General features: G+C 40.5%; 1 protein-coding gene across 2 annotated transcripts in view; it reads left to right on the top strand.

Annotated features, from left to right (window-relative positions):
* The window catches only part of NDRG3 (NDRG family member 3), a 66,617-nt gene that overhangs the window by 23,604 nt on the left and 17,435 nt on the right, over positions 1–25,578 (top strand). The window contains exons 4-9 of one of the 2 annotated variants that reach the window (XM_023754459.1): positions 1,206–1,311; positions 2,804–2,924; positions 5,275–5,337; positions 6,527–6,587; positions 8,371–8,457; positions 11,592–11,648. In XM_023754459.1, coding sequence (XP_023610227.1) covers positions 1,206–1,311; positions 2,804–2,924; positions 5,275–5,337; positions 6,527–6,587; positions 8,371–8,457; positions 11,592–11,648 — 495 coding nt within the window. The remainder of the gene's footprint in view (positions 1–1,205; positions 1,312–2,803; positions 2,925–5,274; positions 5,338–6,526; positions 6,588–8,370; positions 8,458–11,591; positions 11,649–25,578) is intronic. The other variant, XM_023754460.1, reaches the window with a different exon arrangement.

Genomic DNA, 25,578 nt, shown 5'->3' with positions numbered 1-25,578 from the left:
TGATGTGAGATACATTGCTCATCACTTAGCCTAAGATTGTTCTGTGCCCTACATCAGAGAAGAAACCAACACTCTGATGAGCTTCATTATTACAAAGGAAATTAAGTTGGAAGCCCTTTGCCTTTGTTGGGATTCTTATTGACAGAGTTAATCTTGTCTTATCTACTGTAAGACTTTCTGAGATAGGTGTGGATGACTTTGTCAGCAAAATTTCACTAGGCTAAATATGATAATTTTTTACTTTTGAAAGATACAGACTTTGAAGAAGACTAGAGTAAATTTGTTAACTTATCTACAGTCTCTTTTTTTCCCACCCAACCACTCTTAGTGCTGGTCTTAGCAGCTCTGATTGCATTTTGTTCCAGCTTTGTTCAGTTCCTCAGCTCTGCTCTGACTAATCTTGAACTTTACTCATTGCTTTGGTTAGGATCCTTTAGGGTACAGGGACTATGCCCATTCAAACTAGCTTAAACAGAGACAGTCCAGGGATGTCTCTGAAATTAAGCTAGAACCAGGAATTAGAGCAGTGAAAATGCCTGATATTAACTCTCAAGTTTACATCTCTTTCTAGAGAAAAACCAAGCCGAGGGTGGAATCTCTTAGTGCCAATTACAAATTCTCAGGGAAGGAAGCTGACCCAGCATGGACCATATGCCCATCTGACTCCAGTTAGTTGTGGCCATAAGGTTACAGTCTATAAACCTGGCAGCCAACAGCCACTCCTGTAATGCATGGTGACACTGAAGGGCAGCTCCTAGGAAAGGGGAGAGATTTAGGCATACACCCCATAGGTCTGCTGAGCTTACCAGTTGCTGAACATACATTTACTAGTAGAGGTTCTGAAGTCTCTGGCTTTTTACCCAGTAACTTTACATCTTCTGCGTCCTTAGTTTTGCTTACCATGGGTCTTACTGGCTCCTTACTCAACTTGTTGACCACCTTTCCATAGCCAGTTTCAAATATATTATCAACAGATCCCTGATTTCCCCTACTTAAGGAAGTAAGCTTTGTGGATAAGAAGATATATATTTTTCTCATTTATTTATTTGATGTTTATCTGAAAGTAATTAGAAAGTAGGAATATTCTGTATAATATAGCATCTCTCTGGTGTCCTGCCCCAGCTAGTGAATCAGATATGGTGAAACTTCAGCAACCTGGGAAGTCCATTCTGCCTTTGCTGAGATCTTACATTCTCTTGTTACAGGAACATGATATAGAAACTCCTCATGGTATGGTCCACGTCACTATAAGAGGCCTACCGAAGGGAAACAGACCAGTTATTCTGACATATCATGACATTGGCCTCAATCGTATGTATTTGATTTTATATCTTTCCTTTGTATTATAATATTTAATCTTTGTATATTAAATATATACATAAGAGATCCTAGTATTGGAACATAAGTTTTCTTTTCTCTGCCTCTACCTTCCCTCTTCACATTAATGGCAGGATTCAAGTTCCCCATTGAATGCACTTGGGGGATACTGGAATTATATCTCACCTCTGTCAGATTTACTAAAGAACTAAGGTTATATGATGAACTGGTTAAGAAAGTAAAACTGAAGTCCTGGGTTTTTTTGGTCTATACTTCTTTTGTTTTTTTTCATACTTCAAGTTAGAAAGTCTAGGATTTGAATTTAACTTAGTGGTGAACTCTTTAATGAATTGGTGAAAGTATTCTTGCTATGGCCTGTCATCAGTGACTTTAAGTGGACTTTTCTAGATGGTAGTATAAGATTCTGGCCCCAGCCACAGGCATACAGTGTCTCTCTATATATTTTCTTTCATTTCTCTGGCTTTCAGAGGTGGTCTGCATTTGAGGCTACAGTCTAGAGTTTTTTTTGTTTTGTTTTGTTGTTGTTTTTAAATACATTTTATTGATTTTTTACAGTGAGGAAGGGAGAGGGATAGAGAGTTAGAAACATCGATGAGAGGAACATCGATCAGCTGCCTCCTGCACACCCCCCACTGGGGATATGCCCGCAACCAAGGTACATGCCCTTGACTGGAATTGAACCAGGGACCCTTCGGTCCGCAGGCCAACACTCTATCCACTGAGCCAAACCGGTCAGGGCTGTTTTTGTTTTTTAAAAAAATATATTTTATTGATTTTTTACAGAGAGGAAGGGAGAGGGATAGAGAGTTAGAAACATCGATGAGAGAGAAACATCGATCAGCTGCCTCCTGCACACTCCCTACTGGGAATGTGCCCACAACCAAGGTACATGCCCTGACCGGAATCGAACCTGGGACCCTTCAGTCCGCAGGCTGACGCTCTATCCACTGAGCCAAACCGGTTAGGGCTAGAGCTAGAGTTTTTATAGAGAAGTGATTTAATCATTATACTAACAAGTTGGCAATTGAAGCAGTAGCCCCTCCCTTCACCCCAACCTTTTTTAAGATGAATGCTCACAGTCTCCCATATGATGAATGTAAGAAGCCCTAGATACTCACTCTAGCCAAGTTCTTGGACTATATTAGTGTTTCTATGTAAGATTGAAGAATAAGGCACATGAAAAATGACAGCATTATGGCTATAAGATTATCTTGTGCAGCACCAGGATTGGTTTCCACTTTGTAAACATTGTGAAGTATTGAGAATTAATTATTTTCAAGTCATTGAGATATCTGGTATTTAGCTTTTAGGGCAGCTTGAATCAGACAGATTGTTCAGACACCTTTTGGTAGGTCAGTGATTAAAAGGCAGTGAAAGGGGATGATGATATGTAATTTTGTGACCAGTAGTGGAAGTTGGGGACAAATGGAAAGCCTGTTACTTATGAGCATTTTTACTCTTGCAGATAAATCCTGCTTCAATGCGTTCTTTAACTTTGAAGATATGCAAGAGATCACTCAGCACTTTGCTGTCTGTCATGTGGATGCCCCAGGCCAACAGGAAGGTGCACCCTCTTTCCCAACAGGGTAAGGCCATGAGCAAGATCTTTTGGAAGACATGCACTCAGAAAAACAAATGACTGCATTCCAGCTGGATTTTTAAATCCTCACTTGAGGATGTGGATATATTTTTTGTTGATTTTTGAGAGAGAGAGAAACATTGATGAGTTGCATCCCGTGTGCCCCAACTGGGGATCAAACCCGCATCCTTTTGGTGTATGGCACAGAGCCCAACCATCTGAGCCACACTGGACAGGGCCCTTCCCAGCTGAATTTAGCACAGTCTACAGGTTATACTTATCAACCAACTATTCTCATATTTCCTCTCCTTGCTCTGGGAGGACTGTTAAATATAATATGTTGAAGAAAACTGCATGTTTTTCCATATCCAGGAATGGCTTTCCAAGATTGGAACCTGTCTTCCTGTAATTGATAGGCAGAAGTGTCTGGAACGGCCATTTCTCACTGTCTTTTATCTGTTCCTTTCCATCTATTTAAAATCTGTCATTTTGTGTTCCTCCCCAACTACCTAGGCTCGAACTCAGATCCCTCTGAGCTTCCGAAGAGTATTCCCCACTCTACCTCCCAGTCTGGTGACAGGAATTCGAATATCTGTATAGCCATTTATTCTGAGAATCTGCCCTATCAGGTAGAGGTGCATTTTTACTGGACTTGGAGCTCTCAGCCTCATCCTAAACCTGCTTTGTGTGGCAGAGCCAGAGTCTCTCTAACTCTTTCCTGCACAGTATGATTATGGAGAAGACCTTGGGAGGAGGGGTGAAAGCACAAGCTGTGGAAAGCTAATTCTTTCCCCCTCCCTTTACTCATCTCCAGAGCTGCCTTTGCCAGTGAAATTGACCATTGCAGACAAATAATGGCTAACACTTATATAGTACTTAAACGTTATTCCTGACACTGCTTTACTTCACACTTATTAAGTCATTTTACAACACTCTGGGTTAGGTTTACTATTACTCCCATTTTACAAGTGAGGAAACTAAGGCCTAGAGATAGTAAGTAACTTGGCCGAGATTCTATAACAAATAAAAAGCAGAGCAGGGATTTAACCCAGGCAGTCTAGCTCCAGAATACATGCTATTGACTATGTCTAAGTTATTCTGTTTCTCAAACACAAATTGGCCAATGACCAGTTCATATCCAGTAAGACTTGGATCCCACTCCTTTTTTTTACTTTGTGTATAAATGGCTAAAAAGCACTTCATCACTTAAAGCAGCTATTTTCAACCTTTTTAATCTCATGGCACATATAAACTAATTACTAAAATTCTGCAGCACACCAAAAAATATATATTTTTACTGATCTTACCAAAAATATGTATGATTTTTTAAAAAAATATTTTTATTAATTTCAGAGAGGTAGGAAGAGGGAGAGAGAGATAGAAACATCAATGATGAGAGAGAATCATTGATTGGCTGCCTCCTGCACACTCCCCACTGGGGATTGAGCCCACAGCCTGAGCATGTGTCCTTGACCGGAATCAAACCTGGGACCCTTTAGTCCGCAGGTCGATCCTCTGTCTACTGAGCCAAACCGGCTAGGGCAAAATAGGTATAATTTTGATTTAGTCACAATGGATGGCTATTATAGTGTTGGCTGTTGTAATTTTTTATTTGACAATCAAAGGGAAACGAGGTCAGTGCCCCTGACTAAATAGTCAGGTATTACATGTTTTAAAAATTCTTGTGGCACACTGGTTGAAATCGCTGGTTTGTGTTTCAAGCAGAGGATCCTTGATTCTGTAATCTCTAGGTGCTACTTTTCTCAGATTCCTAGTCTGAATCCATTCCTGGGCATGCTTGATCATTTTAGAATCCATTGGTTCACACCATGAACCAAATTTGAAGGCAATAAAGGAACCTTGTCCTATGCCTAAGTGAAACAAACAGCATTCATAATGAGTCCACGATTTGTGACTATGCTTAGGCCCAGTAAAGCTTTGTGTACTTTTGTTTTTAGCTGCCTAGAAATAAGCAGCAGACCAAGAGCTACTTCTTGAATTGATTCTTACTGTTGGAAGTATACTGAACCTGAACCCCAATTGAAGTGATTGTTAGAGATTTGGAAATACCCTGAGAGAGAGCCATATTGCCTGTTCTTTTCCAAAATGGCTTCCTCTGATCCAAGAGACTGCTCTTGAGGATATAGAAACATGTAGGTTCTCTAACCTTCTGTTTAGCATGGCAGACATAGGGAATCACATAGCATGCCACAATCATTTCCAGACTCCACATCACCTCCTTTGAGCCTTTGGTAAAGGAAATGGTTTTATCTAAGAACCCTGTACTTTTCTAGCTGTTCTTGTAATTGGAAAACTTGGGTGCATTCTAATTTAGAAGTTATCCTTCTGGATTTCAGGTACCAGTACCCCACAATGGATGAGCTAGCTGAAATGCTTCCTCCTGTTCTTACTCACTTAAGGTAGGTTCATTCTCACACTGCTTTGTGTGTTCTTTTTAATTTTCACACAAGGGTATGTTTTTATTGATTTCTTTTGAGAGAGAGAGAGAGAGAGAGTGAGAGATCAGTTGCTTCCTGTATGTACCGACCAGGGATCAAACCGGCAACCTTTTGGTGCGCAGAATGATGCTCCAACCAACTGAGCCACCCGGCCAGAACCTCTCATACAGTTTTTAAGGACTTTCTACTATGTGACTGACCTAGGGAATATGATGATGAGCAAAACAGCATAGGCACTACCCTTGTGGCGCTTTCATCTTAGTGGAGGAAATAATTAAAAAATAAGCAAACAAATAATCACAACTAAAGCTGTAGAAGAAGTCACTGGGGGTGTTGTGATAGAGAATAATATCAGGATCTACATAGATAAGGCTAGTTGGGGAATGCCTCTCTAAGAAGGTATCATCTAGCCTCGGACTTAGAGGATAGACAGAGAGCCAGGACAAGAAGAGTTCAGACAGAAGGATTGTTATGTCCAAAAGTCCTAGACCAAGTAAGCAAGTGGGAAAAAGGCATGTGGTGAAATTTGAGAAATAGACAAGATCCAAATTACATAGGTCTCACAGATCAGGTAAGAATTTGGGATTTTATTCAAAAGAAAAAATACTGAAGGCTTTTAACCAGGAGAGTGATAATCTAATTTGGTCTTTTTAAATGACCTCTCTAGATATGTAAATTGAGCATCAAAAATGCTGTTTGCATTTTTTTAAAAAGGATTACTCTAGCTGTGGAGAAAATGGGTTGGAAAGAAATGAAAGAAAAAGCAGACTAGTTAAACTATTACAACAATCAGGCTTGATACTGAATATTGGCGGGGGGTGGGAGGGAAGACACAGATGGAAATACTTTGAAGGTAGATTCTGTTGGACTTGATGGGTTAGACATGGAGGTGACAGGAAAGTGAACTGTCAAGGATGACTCCCACCCAGATTTTAGTCATTTCATTTAACCCTTAAAGTCAACTTAGAAGTAAATGGTCATATCTTTGTTTTATAGATGGAGAACTGAGGCTCAGAAAGTAAAGAAATTTGACCAAATTCTATATCTGATAAGCATCGGAGCCAGGATTTGAACCCAGTTGTATTCTTTTCCATTTGTCATGCTACCTTCAAGTGAGTTAACCCTATCAATATTTCTGTGTTTCATTCAGTGTGAAAAGCATCATTGGGATTGGAGTTGGAGCTGGAGCTTACATCCTCAGCAAATTTGCAGTAAGTACGTGGAGGATTAGTCTCAATACCCTTGAGACAGTGCCTGGATCACAGCTCTTACTGCTGTGTTAAGTGATCAGGTACTATTGCTCATCTTATGTCAGTTTTTAAATAAATTTTGTCAGCTCCCGACACAGTTTGTATAAAGCCTTGCTTCATGTTTATAGACCTGAAAGATCACAAATGAGGGCAGTACATCATTAACAAAAAGTAATATTTAGGGGACACTTATGATAGAATTTTGTATAGCCATTAAAATTTTATAAGAAGAGCTTATAATTATGTGATTATGTGATTCACATATACTAAAATGTTAAAATTAAAATACAGATTCACATAACATTTGTCATATGCATAGGAAAGGACTAGAAGGAAATATACCAAAATATTGACAGGGATTGATGTTGTGTGGTAAGATAATATCAAATTTTGTTTCCTGCTTTTTATAATTTTTCTGTTTATCAAATTTTCTATAGTGTGCATAATCAGTGTAATCAGAGGAGGGAAAGTAAGCTAGAGAGTTTTGAGTGTACATAGAAAGGTTCCTATTGATTTTTATTTAAGAAACTTTTTTCACATGCCTCCTAGGTGAGAGGACAATCTTCTGGGGATGGTATATCATCTATTCATGTGTTTTAAAAAAACAGCTTAAGAAGCCCCTATTGGGAATAAAGGTATAGGGTGTCCCCAAATTCACGCAAGAAGTAATTTTGATAGAAAACACAGGTTTATAATTAAAAATTGTAAATTTTTTATTGATTCATAAAGTATACAGTATAGGGTTATATATGGAATAGCATATCGGGTAAATGGCCTCCACGGCTTTGCTGGCACATACGCACTCTTTTGTTGAAATTTTCCATGACTGTTTTGCATAAATGTGGCTGAATTTCATTGATACAGGGCTTGGTCGTGGCCTTGTTGGCATAAACCTTAGACTTCAAAAAACCCCAAAGAAAAAAGTCCAACGGCGTTAAATCGCATGATCTGGGCGGCCAATTCTGATCACCAAAACAGGAAATTACTCGACCAGGAAATGACTCGTGCAGTAATTGAATTGTTTCTCAGGCTGTATGGCATGTGGCACCGTCTTGTTGAAACCACATGTCGTCCACATCCATATCTTGCAATTTAGGCACAAAAAACTGGATTATCATGTCGCGATAGCGAGCACCATTAACTGTTATTGCCTGAGCAGCCGCATTTTGGTCATGGAAAATTTCAACAAAAGAGTGCGTATGTGCCAGCAAAGCCGTGGAGGCCATTTACCCGATATGCTATTCCATACATAACCCTATACTGTATACTTTATGAATCAATAAAAAATTTACAATTTTTAATTATAAACCTGTGTTTTCTATCAAAATTACTTCTTGCGTGAATTTTGGGACACCCTTTATATGAATGTGAAATAGCCAGTTTAAGCCTCATCAGCCCCTTATGCCAAGTAGTTCCAAGGGCACTTCCCCCAGCAGGGAAGACCTACCATGAGCTAATCAACTGCAGAGATACCGAGTGCCTTCTTCTGATGTAGAAATCTATGTCTCTCCCATAGATCCTTGCAGGGCAAGATTATTTGACAGCAATTTAAGAAACTGGTTTTCCAGGTGCTAAGTCAGATTTAAAGAGCTATTTTTCTGAATAGCCTCCCTTATACCTCTCTGACGTCTTACTTTCAAATCTGCATTAAGGCATAATAAAAATTAATTAACCGTGCTCCATTATTTTTGGAAGAATGCTGGGAGTGGAACTTTCATACTATTGTCTTTGTCGTCTTTTTCAGCTCAATTATCCAGAGCTTGTGGAAGGCCTTGTGCTCATTAACGTTGACCCTTGTGCTAAAGGCTGGATTGACTGGGCAGCTTCCAAAGTAAGCACCAAATGGTATCTGTTGGCTTATCTCTTGGTCCCTTCTCAAAACGACTTACCTGTTTTATTTTTATTTTTTCATTGAGGGATATACAGTTAAGGGCAAGAAGTTTTAAATACACAACTTGATAAATATTTACATTTGTAATCACACCCAATCAGTATGCAGAATAATTCCAGCTCTGTTCTTAATGCTTCCTCTCTTTTCCCAGAATAACTGTTACTCTGACTTCTATCACCATAGATTGTCTTTATCTATTCTTTTTTTTAAAACATATTTTTATTGATATCAGAGAGGAACGGAGAGGGAGAGAGATAGAAACATCAATGATGAGAGAGAATCATTGATCAGCTGTCTCCTGCACAACCCCTACTGGGGATCGAGCCTGCAACCAAGGCATGTGCCTTGACCAGGAATTGAACTGTGACCCCCCCTGGTTCACAGGCTTGAACCTGTGGTTGCCTCCTGATGCTCAACCACTGAACCACACCAGCCAGGCAGGCTTTATCTATTTTTAGACTTCATATAATAATAATAAAATAATGTATTCCTTTGTATCTAGTTTTTTATTTTTTTATTTTTATTTTTTAAAATATATTTTTATTGATTTTTTTTACAGAGAGGAAGGTAGAGGGATAGAGAGTTAGAAACATCGATCAGCTGCCTCCTGCACACTCCCTACTGGGGATGTGCCCGCAACCAAGGTACATGCCCTTGACTGGAATCGAACCCGGGACCCTTGAGTCCGCAGGCTGACACTCTATTCACTGAGCCAAACCGGTTAGGGCTATATCTACTTTTTTAAATTCATTATTGTTGGTCTCATTTATGTTGTGTGTAGCAGTTCTTTTTAATTGTTGTTTAGAAGTCTGTTGTGTGAATTGTTATGTGGTTACTATGAATAAAGCTCCTGTACACATTCTTTTATCTGTCTTTCATGGACATACATATTCATTTCATTTGGATCTGTATCTAGGAGTGGAATTGCTGGGTCATAGAGCAATTGTCTGTTTAGTTTTAGTAGATAACTGCCAATGTTCCAAAGTATTTGGCCAATTTACATATCAGTAATGCATGAAAGTTCATTATTCCACATACTCCCCAACATTTGATAGTTTGTTTATTTATTAATTAACTTATTGATTGATTTCAGAGAGAGAGAGAGAGAGAGAGAGAGAGAGAGAGAGAGAAAGAGAGAAATATTGACTTGGTTTTCCATGTACGTATTTATGCATTCATTAGTTGATTCCTGTGTGTGCCCTGAACAGGGTTTGAACCCGAAATCTTGGCATATTGAGGATAGTCCTTTTAATTTTTATAAAAGATGGGCAGTTTTATTTGTAATATTAATTTGTTTTTATATGATATCCAAAAGCAAAATAGCTTTCATTATTAAACAGTTTTTAATTGTAGCATCTATTAAATTTTAAGCTGTGCTTATGGGTAAATAAAACTTGTTTTTTTGGGAGGGGGGTGGTTTTGTCTTTTTTAATCCTAACCTGAGAATATGCTTATTGATTTGAAAGAGAGAGACACACATCCATGTGAGAGAGAAACATTGATGGGTTGCCCCTCATACGCACCTCAACCCAAGATCGAACACGTAACCTGGGTATGTGCCTTGACCAGGAATCCAACCCGCAACCTTTTTGGTGTACAGGACGACACTCCAACCAACTGAACCATGTGGCCAGGGCAAAGCTGGGTTTTAATTTGTATTTCCCTAAGGGCCCATGATGTCAAACACCTTTTTAAAAATTTACTGGCCATTTGAATATAATTTTATGATGTGACTATTCAAATCTTCTACTCTTTTTTTTATTAAATTGGGTTGCTGATCTTTTTCCTATTGATCTATGAGAGTTTCTTGCATATTCTACATATGAATCCTTTGCTGGGTGCATGTAAATCTCTTCTCCCAATCTGTAGTTTACATTTTCACTCATTATTGTTGTTAATCCTCACCCAAGGATATTTTTCCAATGATTTTTTAGAGAAAGTGGAAGGGAGAGGGAGAGACAGAGAGAAACATCAATGTGAGAGAGACACATCGATTGGTTGCCTCCTGACCAGGGCCAGGGAACCTGCAACCGAGGTACATGCCCATGACTGGAATTGAACCCGGGACCTTTCAGGCTGATGCTCTATCCACTGAGCCAAATCGGCTAGAGCACATTTTCACTCTTTTAATGAGTGAAATTAATGAATGAGTCACTCTCTTCAATGAACCCAAATAGTTTAACCTGTGCTAAAGATGTGTGCATTGTCATGTTAGCTATCTGAAAAATGAAGGTATTTGCTATCTAGATAGAATTCTATCTAATATCTCTTAGAGATAGGAAGCTACAGGATATGCTAATGACCTTACAAATATAAACAATCTCAACAACAACCAGACAGATAAAAGGGATAAGTATCGTTTTGAAGTGGAAAAAATTAGGAGAAAAATGTTGAAAATGCAAGAACATTCAGTAAACATAGCAGTTTCCTCTCACTCCCTGAAATGAAGACAAACAAAAACTGAAAGAAAGAAATTTGTTTCTGTCTCTTGGATGGCTTGAGAGTGGTTGTAAGTCGATTTTTATTATCCATAAATCCAGTGTAAATACAAAAGTACAGGTAGGAATGAAGTAACTAATAGCTGTGACTTCTTGGTCTTAAATTTTCCAAGAAGTTATGGCCCCATTTCTTCCAGCTGCTAACTTCAAATAAGATTATATTATTACTCTGGAAGACACTTCATTTTTTCCTGACTTGTTTCTTGTTTTCATGTGTATTGAAAGCACCATCTCATGAAAAATATGTGAGCCCGGCTGGTGTGGCTCAGTAGTTGAGCGTCAACCCAGGAACCAAGAGATTGCTGGTTTGATTCCCAGTCAGGGCACACGCCCGGATTCCGGGTTCAATCCCCAATATTCTCATCATTGATGTTTCTATCTCTCTCTCTCCCTCTCCCTCTTTCTCTCTCTAAAAATAAAAAAAACACACATATTTTAAAGAAAATATGTGACACTGAGTTGTGGTTTTATTTGTTAGAGAATAATATATATACAGTACATTGCACTGATTTTAAGTGGACAGCTTGATAAATTTGTTCATATACTTACACCTTTGACACAGATTTTTCTTTTTAGATCTCGGGCTTGACAACCAATGTTGTGGACATTATTTTGGCTCATCACTTTGGGCAGGTAAGTGCCTATCCCAGGCAGGAGAGCTATGTTTATTGGCTTGCATGCGAAGAAGGGGTTTATCTCAGGAAAGAAGGGGTGGCTTAGAATTCACCTGATCCTAGTGGTGACATTTCCAGTGCAGTGTGAGATGCATGTGACCCAGGAAAGTCCAGTTTTAAGAAAAAGGTAACTCAGTGCCACATGGCTCTTGGCATTTGGAGAGAGATGAGTGAAGGCAGCCCTCTCACCCTCCCACACACTTGTTCTCTGTAAGCAGCATGCCATCTGTAAATGTTTGACAACATCACGTGCCTCACCAAACATCTTTAGAGCCATAAGTAGGTCTGGGAAAGGCTTCACAGAAATAGAAATTTCAGAGAAAAAAGAAACCTAGAAATGTTAATGCTAAAAGAACCTTAGAGGTTGTCTTGTTCAATTCCCATGTTTTACTGGTGAGGAAACTGAAGTCTCCAGAGGAAATTACATGAATAACAGAGAGAAGGGTCCCGGTTCTCTTTTCAGAGAGAGAAGTGAATTGAAAAATACAATTCTGACAGCAATTACAGTGTGTGTTTTTTCTACACCACCAGCAATTCAACTTAATTATGACACTATCTGCCTGGAGATATCGTCAGATCTCACAGGTTAAGGGATCAGTCCTGCAAGACTGCACTTCCGCCCCTCTTCACCCCTATTGCAGACACCAGACACAAGTCTAGGTTGTCCCCCATGCTTTTGATGGACCAGCTATAGGTCATAGGTTCCAACAACCCCTCCTTGAGTTCAATTAATTTGTTAGGGCAGCTCACAGAACTCAGAGAAATATTTTAGTTTCTTGGTTACTGGTTTATTTTTAAAGGATATATATAACTCAGGTATAGTCAGGTGGAAGAAATGCATAGGGCATGGTAAGTGGAAATTCCATACCTTCTTCAGAACTCGCCACTCTCTCAGAACCTCCACATGTTCACAAACCTGGAAGCTCTTTGAACCTTGTCTTTTTAAGGTTTTATGAAGGCTTCATTGCAGTTGTGATTGATTAAATCATTTGTCATTATCTATGGAACTCGATCTCTAGTCCCCACCTCTCTCCCCATAGGTCAGGGGGTGAGACTAAAAGTTCACTAGATTGGTTTCCCTGGCAACCAGCCCCCATCCAGAAATTACTTAGGGGCTTTCCTAGTCACTGTATTAACATAACAATACACATTACTTGCTCTTTTTACTTCTGAAATTCCTAGGGCTTAGGAGCTCTGTGCCAGGGACAGAATGTAGACCAATAATATGTTTCTTATTATAAATCCCAGTATCACAGGTGACCTAGGAAGGAGTGAGGGAATAAAGAGCAATAAGGTTGGAAAACTGAGGTATCTGGAATGGGGAGATGAGAAAAAATAAGAGTAATGTACTCTCAACTGTAGTCTCTGTGTTGGAAGGAAAATGGTAGATGGGGAGAAAACTAGCATTACTGAGTACTCATTATGTGTAAAGCACTTTGATAAGTACTTTAAGGTACAAACTCAGTTATTTTTCACATAGTTCTATTAGATTTATTTTAAGGTGGAGAAACTGAAGGCCAGAGAGGGAACATAACTTGCCACTATTATCCAGATAGAAGTGGTTTGAATCCAGGTCAGATTAACTCCAAAGTTAATAATCTTTTTCTTTATTTTTTAAAATATGTTTTTATGCCCTGACCGGTTTGGCTCAGTGGATAGAGCGTTGGCCTGCGGACTCAAGGGTCCCAGGTTCGATTCCGGTCAAGGGCATGTACCTTGGTTGCAGGCACATCCCCAGTAGGGAGTGTGCAGGAGGCAGCTGATCGATGTTTCTCTCTCATCGATGTTTCTGACTCTCTATCCCTCTCCCTTCCTCTCTGTAAAAAATCAATAAAATACATTTTTAAAAAATATATATGTTTTTATGGATTTTAGAGGGAGAGGAAGGAAGAGGAATAGAGACATAGAAAAATCTATCACTGCCTCCTGCATGCCCCGTACTGGAGATTAAGCCTGAAACTTGGGCATGTGCTCTGACTGCATGGGTTCACACTCAATCACTGTGCCACACCGGCTGGGCTTTCTGTTACTTACAGTATATTTTATCAAAGTTACAAATTTACATATCTTTTAGAGTAGAGAAGTTCTACAGAGTTTATTACAAAGGATCTGCCATCCATTCTATTTCCTGCTTCTTAGATTCTTTTGGCTGTTTTGGGCTTTGCCTCCATATCGCTTTCTTTTTAGTTGAAGTATAATTTACATAAAGGGAAAAAATCATAAGTACATCTCATTGACTTATATACATACTAGAGGCCCAGTGCACAAATTCACCCACCAGTGGAGTCCCTCTGCCTGGCCTCCGGGATCAAGCCGAAACTGGCTCTCCGACATCCCCCAAGGGGTCCCAGATTGAGAGAGGGCGCAGGCCAGGCCAAGGGACCCCACTGGTGCACAATCAGGGCCAAGGAGGGACCACTGTGGGAGTGCTCCAGGGCATGTCCAGCCTATCTCACTCAGTCCGGATCGATCGACGCTCAGTCCCGATCCCTGGCAGCAAGCTAACATACCAATCAGAGCATCTGCCCCCTAGTGGTCAGTGCACGTCATAGTGACTGATTGACCGGTCGACTGTCTGCCCCTGGTGGTCAGTGCACGTCATAGCAAGCAGTTGAGCAGCTTTAGCATATCATTAGCATATTATGCTTTGAACAGAGGACCAGACAACTGGACAGTTAACATATTATACTTTTATTATATAGGATACTCTTTTTTGTGTGTGTGTGCCCTTGACCAGCACAAACCTGGGACCCTTCAGTCCCTAGGCCAACGCTCTATCCTGTGAGCCAAACTGGCGAGGGCTATAGGATACTCTTATGTTACCACCACCAAATCAAGATATAAAATATTTTCATCATCCCAAAACGTTCTCTATTACCTTTTCCTACTCACTAATACCCCTCCCCAAACAAGTTATTCACTATCCTATTAGCTCTAAAGGTTAGTTTGCCTGTTCTTGAATTTAACAGGCAGTTGTGGACCAGTAGTTTTATTGCTAGCTTTACCCAGTGGCCAGATAAGTTTCTATTGAATGAGTACAAAAAATTTTTTACATAAATGTTAAAGGCACACTTTAAAATTAAATACCCATTGCATTTTGAAGTTATTTATTACATGTTCTTACAAGCTAATATCTTTTTAAAGAATTCTCGTGATTGGCCACAAGCCTTAGAACAGAAAACACAAGAATTCTCGTGATCTGTCCGCAATGTGTAATATGAATGGAATCACAGTGTACACTAGTCTGGATCTGTCTCCTTCTTTAATATATTGTCTTTGAGATTCATCCATGCCATTCTGAATATCAGTAATTCTTTTTATTACTGTGTAGCAGTCCATTGTGTTTCAGTACCACAAATGTTCCTATGAACATTTGGGTTATGTCTAGTTTTGTTTGGGGTGTGTTGTTAGTAATGAATAAAAAGCTGCTATGAACAATCTCATACATCTCTTGTTGGATATATGCACTCAATTCCCTTTGCCTACCTCTTTAAATATGCGTATATTTCCACTTGTTGAGTTTTTAGCTATAGGCATTTTCTTTTGGCATTCCATTATGGAAGATGATTTTTCTCTCCTACTTACTTGGCCCCGTGACACACATTTGTATTTCCACCATTCCATCCTCCCAATGTAATATAACTTGGATTAGATCAATTTCTAGTACTTACACTGTCATCCTATGAAAATATTATTCAGTGCTGAGCCATGACTGCATTCTTTTTCTGTCCAGCATTTCTTCTTTACCAGTTGATGGTGTTAAAATTTCTAAATAAAGGACATGGGAGGGACACTGCAAGGTGACAATGGGAGGAAAGCACTTCCTTTCCAGGGTCTGGCCCTTTTGTTTTTAATTTAGTACATAAGTCAGAGTTCCCTGGTGACACCTCAGCAGTCTTCAGGTCACACTTTCCATCCTGTGGGCTCTTTCTAATGAGGTCTGGTGAGGAGACAGCAAGCACATACTTTGAGCAAAGAAAATTTAAATAAAATATTGTTAACTACTAAAAGATGGTTAATTTCTCAGAGGGGTAAAAGAAGACTCCAAAGGATCTAAAAGTAGCTGCTACTTCTAGGCTGAGGGAGCGTGGACACTGAAGGAACTGACTTAGTTGAGCCTCCACCACCAAGCTGGAAAGTCATGCTTCTTTGAAGGAGGCATGGTTTCCACAGAAAACACAGCCAGCCACTAGTGAAGAAATTCGCCAGAGTATGAGGGCCATAACTGGTACCTAGAGCCACTTACCATATGGGGGAGACATTTGTCTAAAATAAGATCTGAGCTGCTATACAGAAACTGCAATTGGGTGGGGAGAGTGTGGACTGAGGGTGTAACTACAGCTGGTCTGTGAAGGTTCCTGACACCTTAAGCTACTGGCCTCTGTGCTAAATTTTTTAAAAAGGACTGGCAGAGGGAAAGTGTTTATGCAGCCTATCTTCTGTATTACGAAGAATTGGAGATCTGAGGTTGAGAAACCAGAAATTGATTAACTGTCACAGGTGCTTTTCCCAAATGGCTACTGATCCCATTGGCTGGCTGTCCACATTTAGTAAGGGTGGATCACTAAACGGCCTGTTTGCAGGTGAGGCTTATCGCTGTGGGTGATCAGACTGGGCCATTTCCTTGGGGAACACTAATGTCAATACCTTTATTTATTTGTTTTTCTTACTGTCTCAGATATGCCTCAAATTTTAATAAGATGCCCTATACACACATTTGCTACTAAAAATTGAAATAGCACATCCAAAAATTTGTTACAACTCAAATAATAAACAATAAAGTTTATAGCTAAATCATAATTCTCAATGATAATATCAGAAGGATCTCCATGTAATAGGCAATAACTACAGCTACATATAGCTCTTTGGCTTCTTGATTGAATCTCAAGTTCCCTCTCCTCTGGGGTTTTTTTAAGCAGACGCATGGTGTGGTATGTCATAACTTTAATCAGCCTTTGCATCCTTTCTTTCCAAACACTTGCCACGATCCTCACTCCCCGTCTTCTCTTGTAGAGCATGACTTGACTCAGCCCCCAGTCCAGACCCCTTTAAGTTTTTTTCTCTGTCCTGCTTTTGGGGTGAACATTTTGGTGGAAGGGAAGGGAATTTAGTACTAGGGTTGAGAGATAAGTTACTAAGTTTCTTTGCTAGTACTTCTGAGACAGCTTGAGTGCCAGCTGAATCTTCTTCACCAGGCATCTGAGAAAACTCTGGGGTCAAGGGTGGGTTAAGCTTCTTTGGTGCGTCCACTGGAAGTCTAGTCACAGCCTGAAGTTCCTCCTAGATTCTGTCCCCAAAGAGTTCAAGCAGAAGGTGATGCTCAAAACTCAAATTGCTACAATGTAGCCCAGAAAGAACCGCATAGCCCAGAAAGAACTGCATAGCCCAGAAACAGCGAGAAAATCCCAAATTCCAACTTGATGTCGATACCTTTAGATCTTTTCTGCAGGATTAATCAGATTCCTCAGATAAACTTTGAGATTGCACGCCTGACACATTAGTATTTTTGCATCCAAATGCAGAAAAAGACAAGGCCTCAACATTCAGGCTTTAAACTTTCACTAAACCCTCCTGTTTTCAGCTTGGTATATCACCTACTACCCAAGCCTGTAGTCTACCAGATCAAGGACCTTGTATTTAATTATTTCCAGCGAATAAACCTAAATACAATGAATTTTTGTATATTGGTCTTATATCCTTCAACCTTGCTGAACTAATTTATTAGCTTGACCTCTTTTTATGAATTCCTTAGGATTTTCTATATACAAAAACATGTCATCTGCAAATAGACTTGGTTTTACATCTTCCTTTCCAGTATGGATACCTTTTATTTCTTTTCTTGCCTAAACAGAACTTTCTAGGCCGTAACTAGAACCTCTGGTACAATGTTGAATAGAAGTGATGAGAGTAGATATCTTTGTCTTGTTTCTGATCTTAAGGGGAAGTATTCAGTCTTTCATTATTAAGTATGTTGTTAGCTGTGAGCTTTTCATAGATGTCCTGTATTAGGTAGAGGAAGTTCTCTTCTGTTCCTGGTTTATTGAGTCCTTTTATCATGAAAGTGTGTTGGGTTCTGTCAAATGCTTTTTTGTGTCTATTGAGATATATGTGTGACTTCTGTGCTTTATTCTTTTAATATGGTATATTGTTACAGAAGACCGGAGAAGATCAAGCAACGCTTAGAGAGATGGAGTTACATTTATTATTATTATTATTATTATTATTATTATTACTAGTAGCCCAGTGCTACTAGTTGGGGGGGTGTCCCTCAGTTATTAAACATTTATCCGCATAACACTGACTGACCACATTGGTGGCGGTGGTGGTGGTCTTGTCAGAATGTGTTATATTATGCAGATGAAAATCTATTTAAACAGATTTGATGTAGATATTTTCAAAGATGGAAGAATTGTCCCTGTCAACTATTTTAGTTGATTCATATCTTCAGTAATTGTCATCATTGCAAAGTTTTCAGTCCCCATATGGATTGCTGGATATAATAGGTCATGCGCTGTCCCTGTCCTTTGTAGCCTTTGTTACCTTAAGGAAGACTCTAGTTTTTCATTTATATGTTTAAGTACCAACCTTACTGGCTTAAAAATGTAAGCTTTTAATACTGCTCTCTCTGTTCTGTATCCTTCCGAAGAAAAGTGGAGTTGGGTTGCAGCACAGGAGAGAAATTCAGAAGGGGAATATTGAAATAATGACTGCAGTCGGAGAAGAGGGAACCTGTTTCCCTGGCCACAGGCGCTGGCACCCTGGACCACAGGGCTGGCAGCTTCTCCGGGTGGCTGCAGCCTGGGACCTTGGGCGGGTAGCTTGTCCGTCTCCTGGGCTGCAGCAAGCCGCAGGCGCTGGCGCCTGGACCAAAGGTGGGCGGCTTCTTCTGGGGGCTTCTTCTTCTTCTGTGCTTCCAGGGAGGGTAGTCAGTTATGTGTCATGCAAACATAGGCGTCACCCATCTCAGAAGCCGGGTGCGGGTCAGGGAAGCGCCAGCCGGGGACACTGGCGGTGGCCGCTTCCCGGCCGCCGAACCGGGCTTCTGCGGTCACCGATTGATCACCGCAGAAGCCGAGTGCAGGGGCAGGGAAGCGGCCGCCTAAGCCCAACTTGTGCCTTCTTGCAGTCGGGGGCCCCTTCCCCTGGCTGCTGGCACCAGTTTTCCTCCGGTGGCAGGAACCCAGGCCTTTGCTCTTCGCCGGTAGGGACCCTCGCAGCAGGCTTCGCTCTCCGCTCCCGCTGCCCCGCTCGGCTCCCAGGGGCAGATCCCGGCGGCAGCGGCACGGAGGGCTGCTCCTACCCAGGGCCAATGGGCTTTGCTCCATCGCTTGGCGCCGACATATGCAAATTAGCCGCTATCTTGGCTGGCGATTAATTTGCATATCTCGCTGATTAGCCAATGGGAAGGGTAGCGAAGTTATGGTTAATTACCATGTTTCTCTATTATTAGATAGGATTATTATTATTACGCACGGGCCCAGAGAAAAATGTCTCTACAATTCTGGGCGAAGTCACACAGGAAGTTTCCTCTACTTATACCTTTTCACCCTCTTTGTCTCCCAAATATGGGATTTTTTGGTCCCCTTTGCAAGTTCTTAAAGAGCCCCTATGTGCTGGGGCTTTGAGACCTCAACCAAAGGCTTGGCCTAGCGCCAGCACTGATAACTTCGTCTGGGGAAGGTTTAATGGCCTCTCTGAAATGGGGAGTAGTCTTATTTTCCTTATTATTTAAGCAAGCAAGTATTTACAGAAGCCAAAATAGCAGGGTTAAAATTTCAAACAGCAGTTTTTATATAAGATAGATGCTTCAATATTACATTTATTTATTTTTTTTGGTATGTTGAACTAACCTTGAATTCTTTGGATAAATGCTGTTTGTTCATAGTGTATAATGTAATCCTTTTTATGTTGTTACATTTGGTTTGCTAGTATTTTTTGTGTGTGTATATCTGTATTCAGAAAGAATATCCATCTGTAATTTTCCTATGATGCCTTTGTCTGGTATTAAGGTAGTACTTGCCCATATAGAATGAACTGAAAAGTGTTCTCTTACTTTTTGTAAGAACTTGGGAAGGATTACTGTGGATTCTTCTTTAAATGTTTGGTAGAATTCACATTGAAGCCATCTGGACCAAAGCTTTCTTAATGGAAAGTTTTTATGTTACTAATTTAATCTCTTGTTATAGATCAAGTCACATTTTTTTATTTCTTCTTTAGATGGGTGGTTTATATCTTTCTAGGAATTTGTTCATTTCATCTAGGTTATCTAATTTGTTGACATGTAATTATTCATAATAGTCCCTTAATAATTATTTTTATTTCTGTAAAGCTGACAATAATGTCTCTTTCATTCCTGTTTTTAGTGATTTGAGTCTTATCTCTGTTTTTGCTGGTCAGTCTTAGCTGACCAACTTTTGGTTTCACATACTTTTCTCCATTCTTTTTCTATTCTCTATTTTATTTATTTCTACTCTAATCTTATTCTTTTCTTTCTTTTGCTTGCTTTAAGTTTCCTCTTTTTTCTATAGTTTCTGAAGGTGGAAGTCCAGTTATGTATTTAAGATCTTTTCTCATTTTACTCTATTATAGTCAGAGGATATATTTAATGTTTCATTGCTTTTCAAATTTATTAAGGCTTATTTTATGTCCTAACATATGGTCTGTCCTAAAGAATGTTACATGTACACATGAAAAGAATATATATTCATTCTGCTGCTATTAAGTAAAAGATCCTATAGATGTCTGTTAGGTCTGGTGATTTATAGTGTTGTTTAATTCTTCTATTTTCTTGTGTTCTTCTGCCTCATATTTTATCCATAATTAAAAGTGGTATATTAAAGTTGCCAACTATTATTACTGATGAATTCTCTGTTTCTTCTTCATTTCTGTTTGCCTTTGCTTCATGTATTTTAATTATGTAATTTATTTATTTAATCAGACTGTTCCATGTATCCATGCCTCTGTTTCTATTTTGTTAATCAGTTGATTTTGTCCATTAGATTCTACATATAAGTGAGATCATTTGGTATTTGTCTTTCTTTGACTAGCTTATTTCACTTAGTATAATAATTTCCAGGTTCATCCATGCTGTTGTAAAGGGTATGAGCTCCTTCTTTAAAAAAAAAATAAAAAAAAAAAAAATATATATATATATATATATATATATATATATATATATATATATATTTTATAGATTTTTACAGAGAGGAAGGGAGAGGGAGAGAGGTAGAGAGTTAGAAACATTGATGAGAGAAAAACATCAATCAGCTCCTCCTGCATACTCCCTACTGGGGATGTGCCTGAAACCAAGGTACATGCCCTTGACCAGAATCAAACCTGGGACCCTTCAGTCTGCAGGCTGACGCTCAATCCACTGAATCAAACTGGTTAGGGCAGCTCCTTTTTTATAGCCATGTCATATTCCATTGTGTAAATGTATCACAGCTTTTTAATCCACTCATCTGCTGATGGGCTCTTGAGCTGTTTCCAAATCTTAGCTATTGTAAATAATGCTGCTATGAACACAGGGGTGAGGCGAGCCAGCACGGCCATGGCATACTCAGCCCCAGGGCGCCTTATGTGCCATGCCAGCTCAGCTTGGTTCAGTGACCCTGAGTGGGGGTGATGAAAGGCTTAGAAAAGACAGACAAGAGAATGAAAGCTGGGTCTCGGTGGGACGCTGCCCCTCTGATGGACAGCGCCAACGCCCACAAGCCCTGTCTTTATTTTATAGTAGATGCCACGAGGCAAAGGAGGGACGTGAACAAGATGTTTACAGCATTCTCGTGGGTTTCAATCCTACTCAACTATATGCACCTGCTCTCAGGCACGTGGGGCCACGTGTTCGGACCATAGGTTCAAGCTTACAACTATAGCTGTTGGCTATAATTGTGCCGGGAAGGCTCTGCCCTCCAAGCTGGGACTTGCATGTGGCCATGAGAGGACTGTGCCCTCTTATTAGTCCATTAGTCCAAGGCTTGAACCTGTCCAAAACACTGTAGCCGCGCCCCACACGGGTGCATACCAGTATATTCTTTTGAATTGGTGTTTTGGGATTCTTAGGATATATTCCCAGAAGTGGGATTGCTGGGTCAAAATGCAGTTCCATTTTTAATTTTTTGAGGAAGCTCCATACTGTGTTGCACAGTGGCTGTACCAGTCTGCAGTCCCACCAGCAGTGTACTAGGGTTCCCTTTTCTCCACATCCTCACCAGCACTTGTTTGTTGATTTATTGATGGTAGCCATTCTGGCAGGTGTGAGGTGATACCTCATTTTAGTTTTAATTTGCATTTTGTTGATGATTAGTGACATTGAGCCTTTTTTCGTATGTCTCTTGGCCATCTGTATGTCCTCTTTTGAGAAGTGTTTATTCCAGTCCTTTGTCCATTTTTAAAAATATATATATTTTTATTGATTTCAGAGAGGAAGGGAGAGGGAGAGAGAGATAGAAACATCAATGATGAGAGAGAATCATTGATGTCCACCCCATACTGGGGATTGAGCCCACAACCTGGGCTTTTAAGATTCTCTTTTTGTCTTTAATTTTTGGCCTCCTATATAATAAAATGCTAATATGCAAATTGACTGCAGAATGACCGGTCGTTATGATGTGCACTGACCACCAGGGGGCAGACGCTCAATGCAGGAGCTGCCCCCTAGTGGTCAGTGCCTTCCCACATGGGAGCACTGCTCAGCCAGAAGCTGGACTCACAGCTGGCAAGCGCAGCGGCAGTAGCGGGAGCCTCTCCTGCCTCCACAGCAGCACTAAGGATGTCCAACTGACGGTTTAGGCCTGTTCCCCACAGGCCTAAGCCATCAGTTGGACATCCCCCGAGGGCTCCCAAACTGCGAGAGGGCACAGGCTGGGCTGAGGGGATCCCCCTTACCCCGAGTGCATGAATTTCATGTACCAGGCCTCTAGTTTTAATTATAATGTGTTTTGGTCTGGGCCTCTTTGGGTTATTCTTGTTTGGGGCTCTCTGTGCTTCCTGGACATGTAAGTCTATTTCTTTCACTAAATAGGGGAAGTTTTCTGTCATTTTTTTCTTCAGATAGGTTTTCAATATCATGCTCTCTTCTCCTTCTGGTACCCCCATAATGTGAGTGTTGGTACACGTGATGTTGTCCCATAGACTCCTTACACTGTCTAAATTTTTGGATTATTTTTTTCCCCCCTTCTGATTGGGTGTTTTGCTTTTGCATATTCCAGATCATTGATTTGATTCTTGGAATCTTCTACTTTACTATTGAATCCCTGTAAATTATTCTTTTTTTTCTTTTTTATAAGTATATTTTTATTGATTTCAGAGAGGGAGAGAGAGATAGAAACATCAATGATGAGAGAGAATCATTGATTGGCTACCTCCTGCACACCCCCTACTGGGGGTCGAGCCCACAACCTGGGCATGTGCCCTTGACTGGAATCAAACTTGGGACCCTTCAGTCTGCAGGCCAGTGCTCTATCCACTGAGCCAAACCAGCTAAGACATGTAAATTATTCTTTATTTCAATTGATGTATGCTTAATTTCTGACTGTTCTTTTTTATATGTCTTTGACATTCTCACTTAGTTCCTTGAAAGTCTCACTAAATCCCTTGAAGCTCTCATTAAGATCCTTGAGTAACCTTATAAAAGAATTGTTTTGAATTCTGTATCCAGTAGCTTGCTTACTTCCATTTCATTTGTAACATATTTGTCTCCGCATTTTGACTGCTTCCCTGTGTTTATTTATATGTATTAGGTAGAGCTGTTAATTCTCCCGAAATTGGTAGGGTAGTCTTGTGAAATAGGTGTCCTGTAGGACCCAGTTGCTCAGCCTCCACAGTCACCTGAGCTGGGCACTATAGGTACGCCCCTGTATGGGCTGTGTGCATAGTTTTGTTATAGTTGAGCCTTGGTTGCTATTGGCATCACTGGGAGGAATTGGCCTCCAGGCCAATTGGCTGTGAGGACCAGCTGCATCTACAATGGAAGAGATGCTATGCAGGAAACATTCCAATGGAGCAGGACTTGCTTCAGTGGGGCTTTGGTGCTCACTAAGTCTTCCCCTTGCGTGTGTCACTTGTAGATGTATAGAATTGTAATCTGCTATGGCCTGAAGCTGTCCACCAGGTGCACTGGTTCAGGCCTCCTGAAAGGTGCAAAGTCAGCCACTGCCTAGGGCCACCTGGCAGGAGCTACAGAAAGATCTGCAGGTTGCTGCTATTTGTATTGGGGTAGGAAGTGCTCAGGTGAGGCCCAGCTGTGAAGCAAGGCAGGCTGGTGCTACTGTGGGTCTTCGGTCTTTTATTGATAGGTTTGGGGCATGCGGACTCCAGTTGCTGCTTGTTTAAGAGATTTTTACCAAAGTCTGAAGTCTGAGCCAGGACAGCCATTCATATGGAAAAGCAGCTGCAAACAGCTTGGGTGGGGCTGCAAATTGAATGTGGCCAGGTGTCAGGGAATCACCAGAGCAGAGAACAGTGTGGGCTACTCTGATGGCAGCTCTGTGGCAGGGAAGTCCCAGCACAGGAACAGTGACCCTGTGAGCACCCCTTTCTGGGAGAAAGCTACCTCCCTGAGTTCCTGCCCAGATGCCAGACAGTCCAGTTCCTCCCCATATGTCCCTCGATTCCCCCAAAGCCACCACCCAGCACTGGAACTCAGAGGAAGCTGGACAGTGTAAGTTTGTGTGCCAACCCTTTAAGAGGAACACCTGGGAATCCAGCAGCCTCCATGTCACTCAACAACCTCCATGTCACTAAACCATAATTTACAGCCCAAAGTTTATGGGGACTTCTCTTGCCAGCTCTGGAATCCTGGGCTTGGGGTCTGGTGTGGGGCTGGGACCCCCTGCTTTTCATGGGAGGCCTTGGAGATAACCCTCCTGATTAAAGAAATGCCACATGTGGTGTCAGACCAGCCTGTTCCATACCTCCACCTCTCCTTTTTTTTTTAATATTTATATTTTTATTGATTTCAGAGAGGAAAGGAGAAGGCAAGAGAGATAGAAACATCAGTGATGAGAGAGAATCATTGATTGGCTACCTCCTGCACACCCCCTACTGGAGATCGAGCCCGCAACCCAGGCATGTGCCCTTGACCAGAATCGAACCCGGGACCCTTCAGTCCACAGGCAGATGCTCTATCCACTGAGCAAACCAGCTAGGGCAATGCACTTTCTTCTTTTCTTCTCTAGTTGTAGGACTTCCATTCAGACAGATTTCCGGCAGTTCTGAGTGACGGTTGTTCTGTATTTTAGTTGTAATTTTGATGTGGTTGTGGGAGGCAGTAAGTACAGGTGTTTACCTACACCGCCATCTTGGTTCTCCCTCCCTTTTCATTTTAATGATGGTTTCTTTTGCTGTGCAGAAGCTTTTTAGTTTGATGTAGTCCCATTTTTTTTTCTATGTTTCTCTTGCCTAGGAGATGTATCAGTGAAAATTCTGCTTATGTGAGATGTCTACGATTTTACTGCCTGTATTTTCTTCTAGGATTTTTATGGTTTTGTGCCACTTTGCAGTCTTAATCGAGTCTGCTAAATGAGTGATTAGTTTTCCTTCTGCTTTTCCACTTTCAAAATGTTATTGCTGTTTTCATTTTCTTATCTTTGTTCTTATGAGTTTATGACTGAAAAATAATTTTTTTAATTTTTATTGAAGAAGTAAAGCTGTATTTTAATCCAACATCTTCAATTAGAATTCTCAAATATCATGATCTTTGCACTACGTAATGGTGGGTAGTGTAGTTACTTTTCTGAAGACATAGCATGTTTGGTTTTGACTGTAGACCTTAAAAACCAGTTCACAGACTTCACAAAATTTCATTCTTAGTGCACTGGGATAGACAAAGGTGTATAAGATATGGCCCTTGTTCTCTAGGAGCTTACCCTGTGGGAAGAGGAGATAGA

The sequence above is a fragment of the Myotis lucifugus genome, unplaced genomic scaffold, assembly GCF_000147115.1.
Source record: "Myotis lucifugus unplaced genomic scaffold, Myoluc2.0 scaffold_60, whole genome shotgun sequence".
NCBI classification, from domain to species: domain Eukaryota; kingdom Metazoa; phylum Chordata; class Mammalia; order Chiroptera; family Vespertilionidae; genus Myotis; species Myotis lucifugus.
The sequence above is the reverse complement of the archived record's forward strand: the minus strand, read 5'-3'. Positions and strand labels throughout refer to the sequence as shown.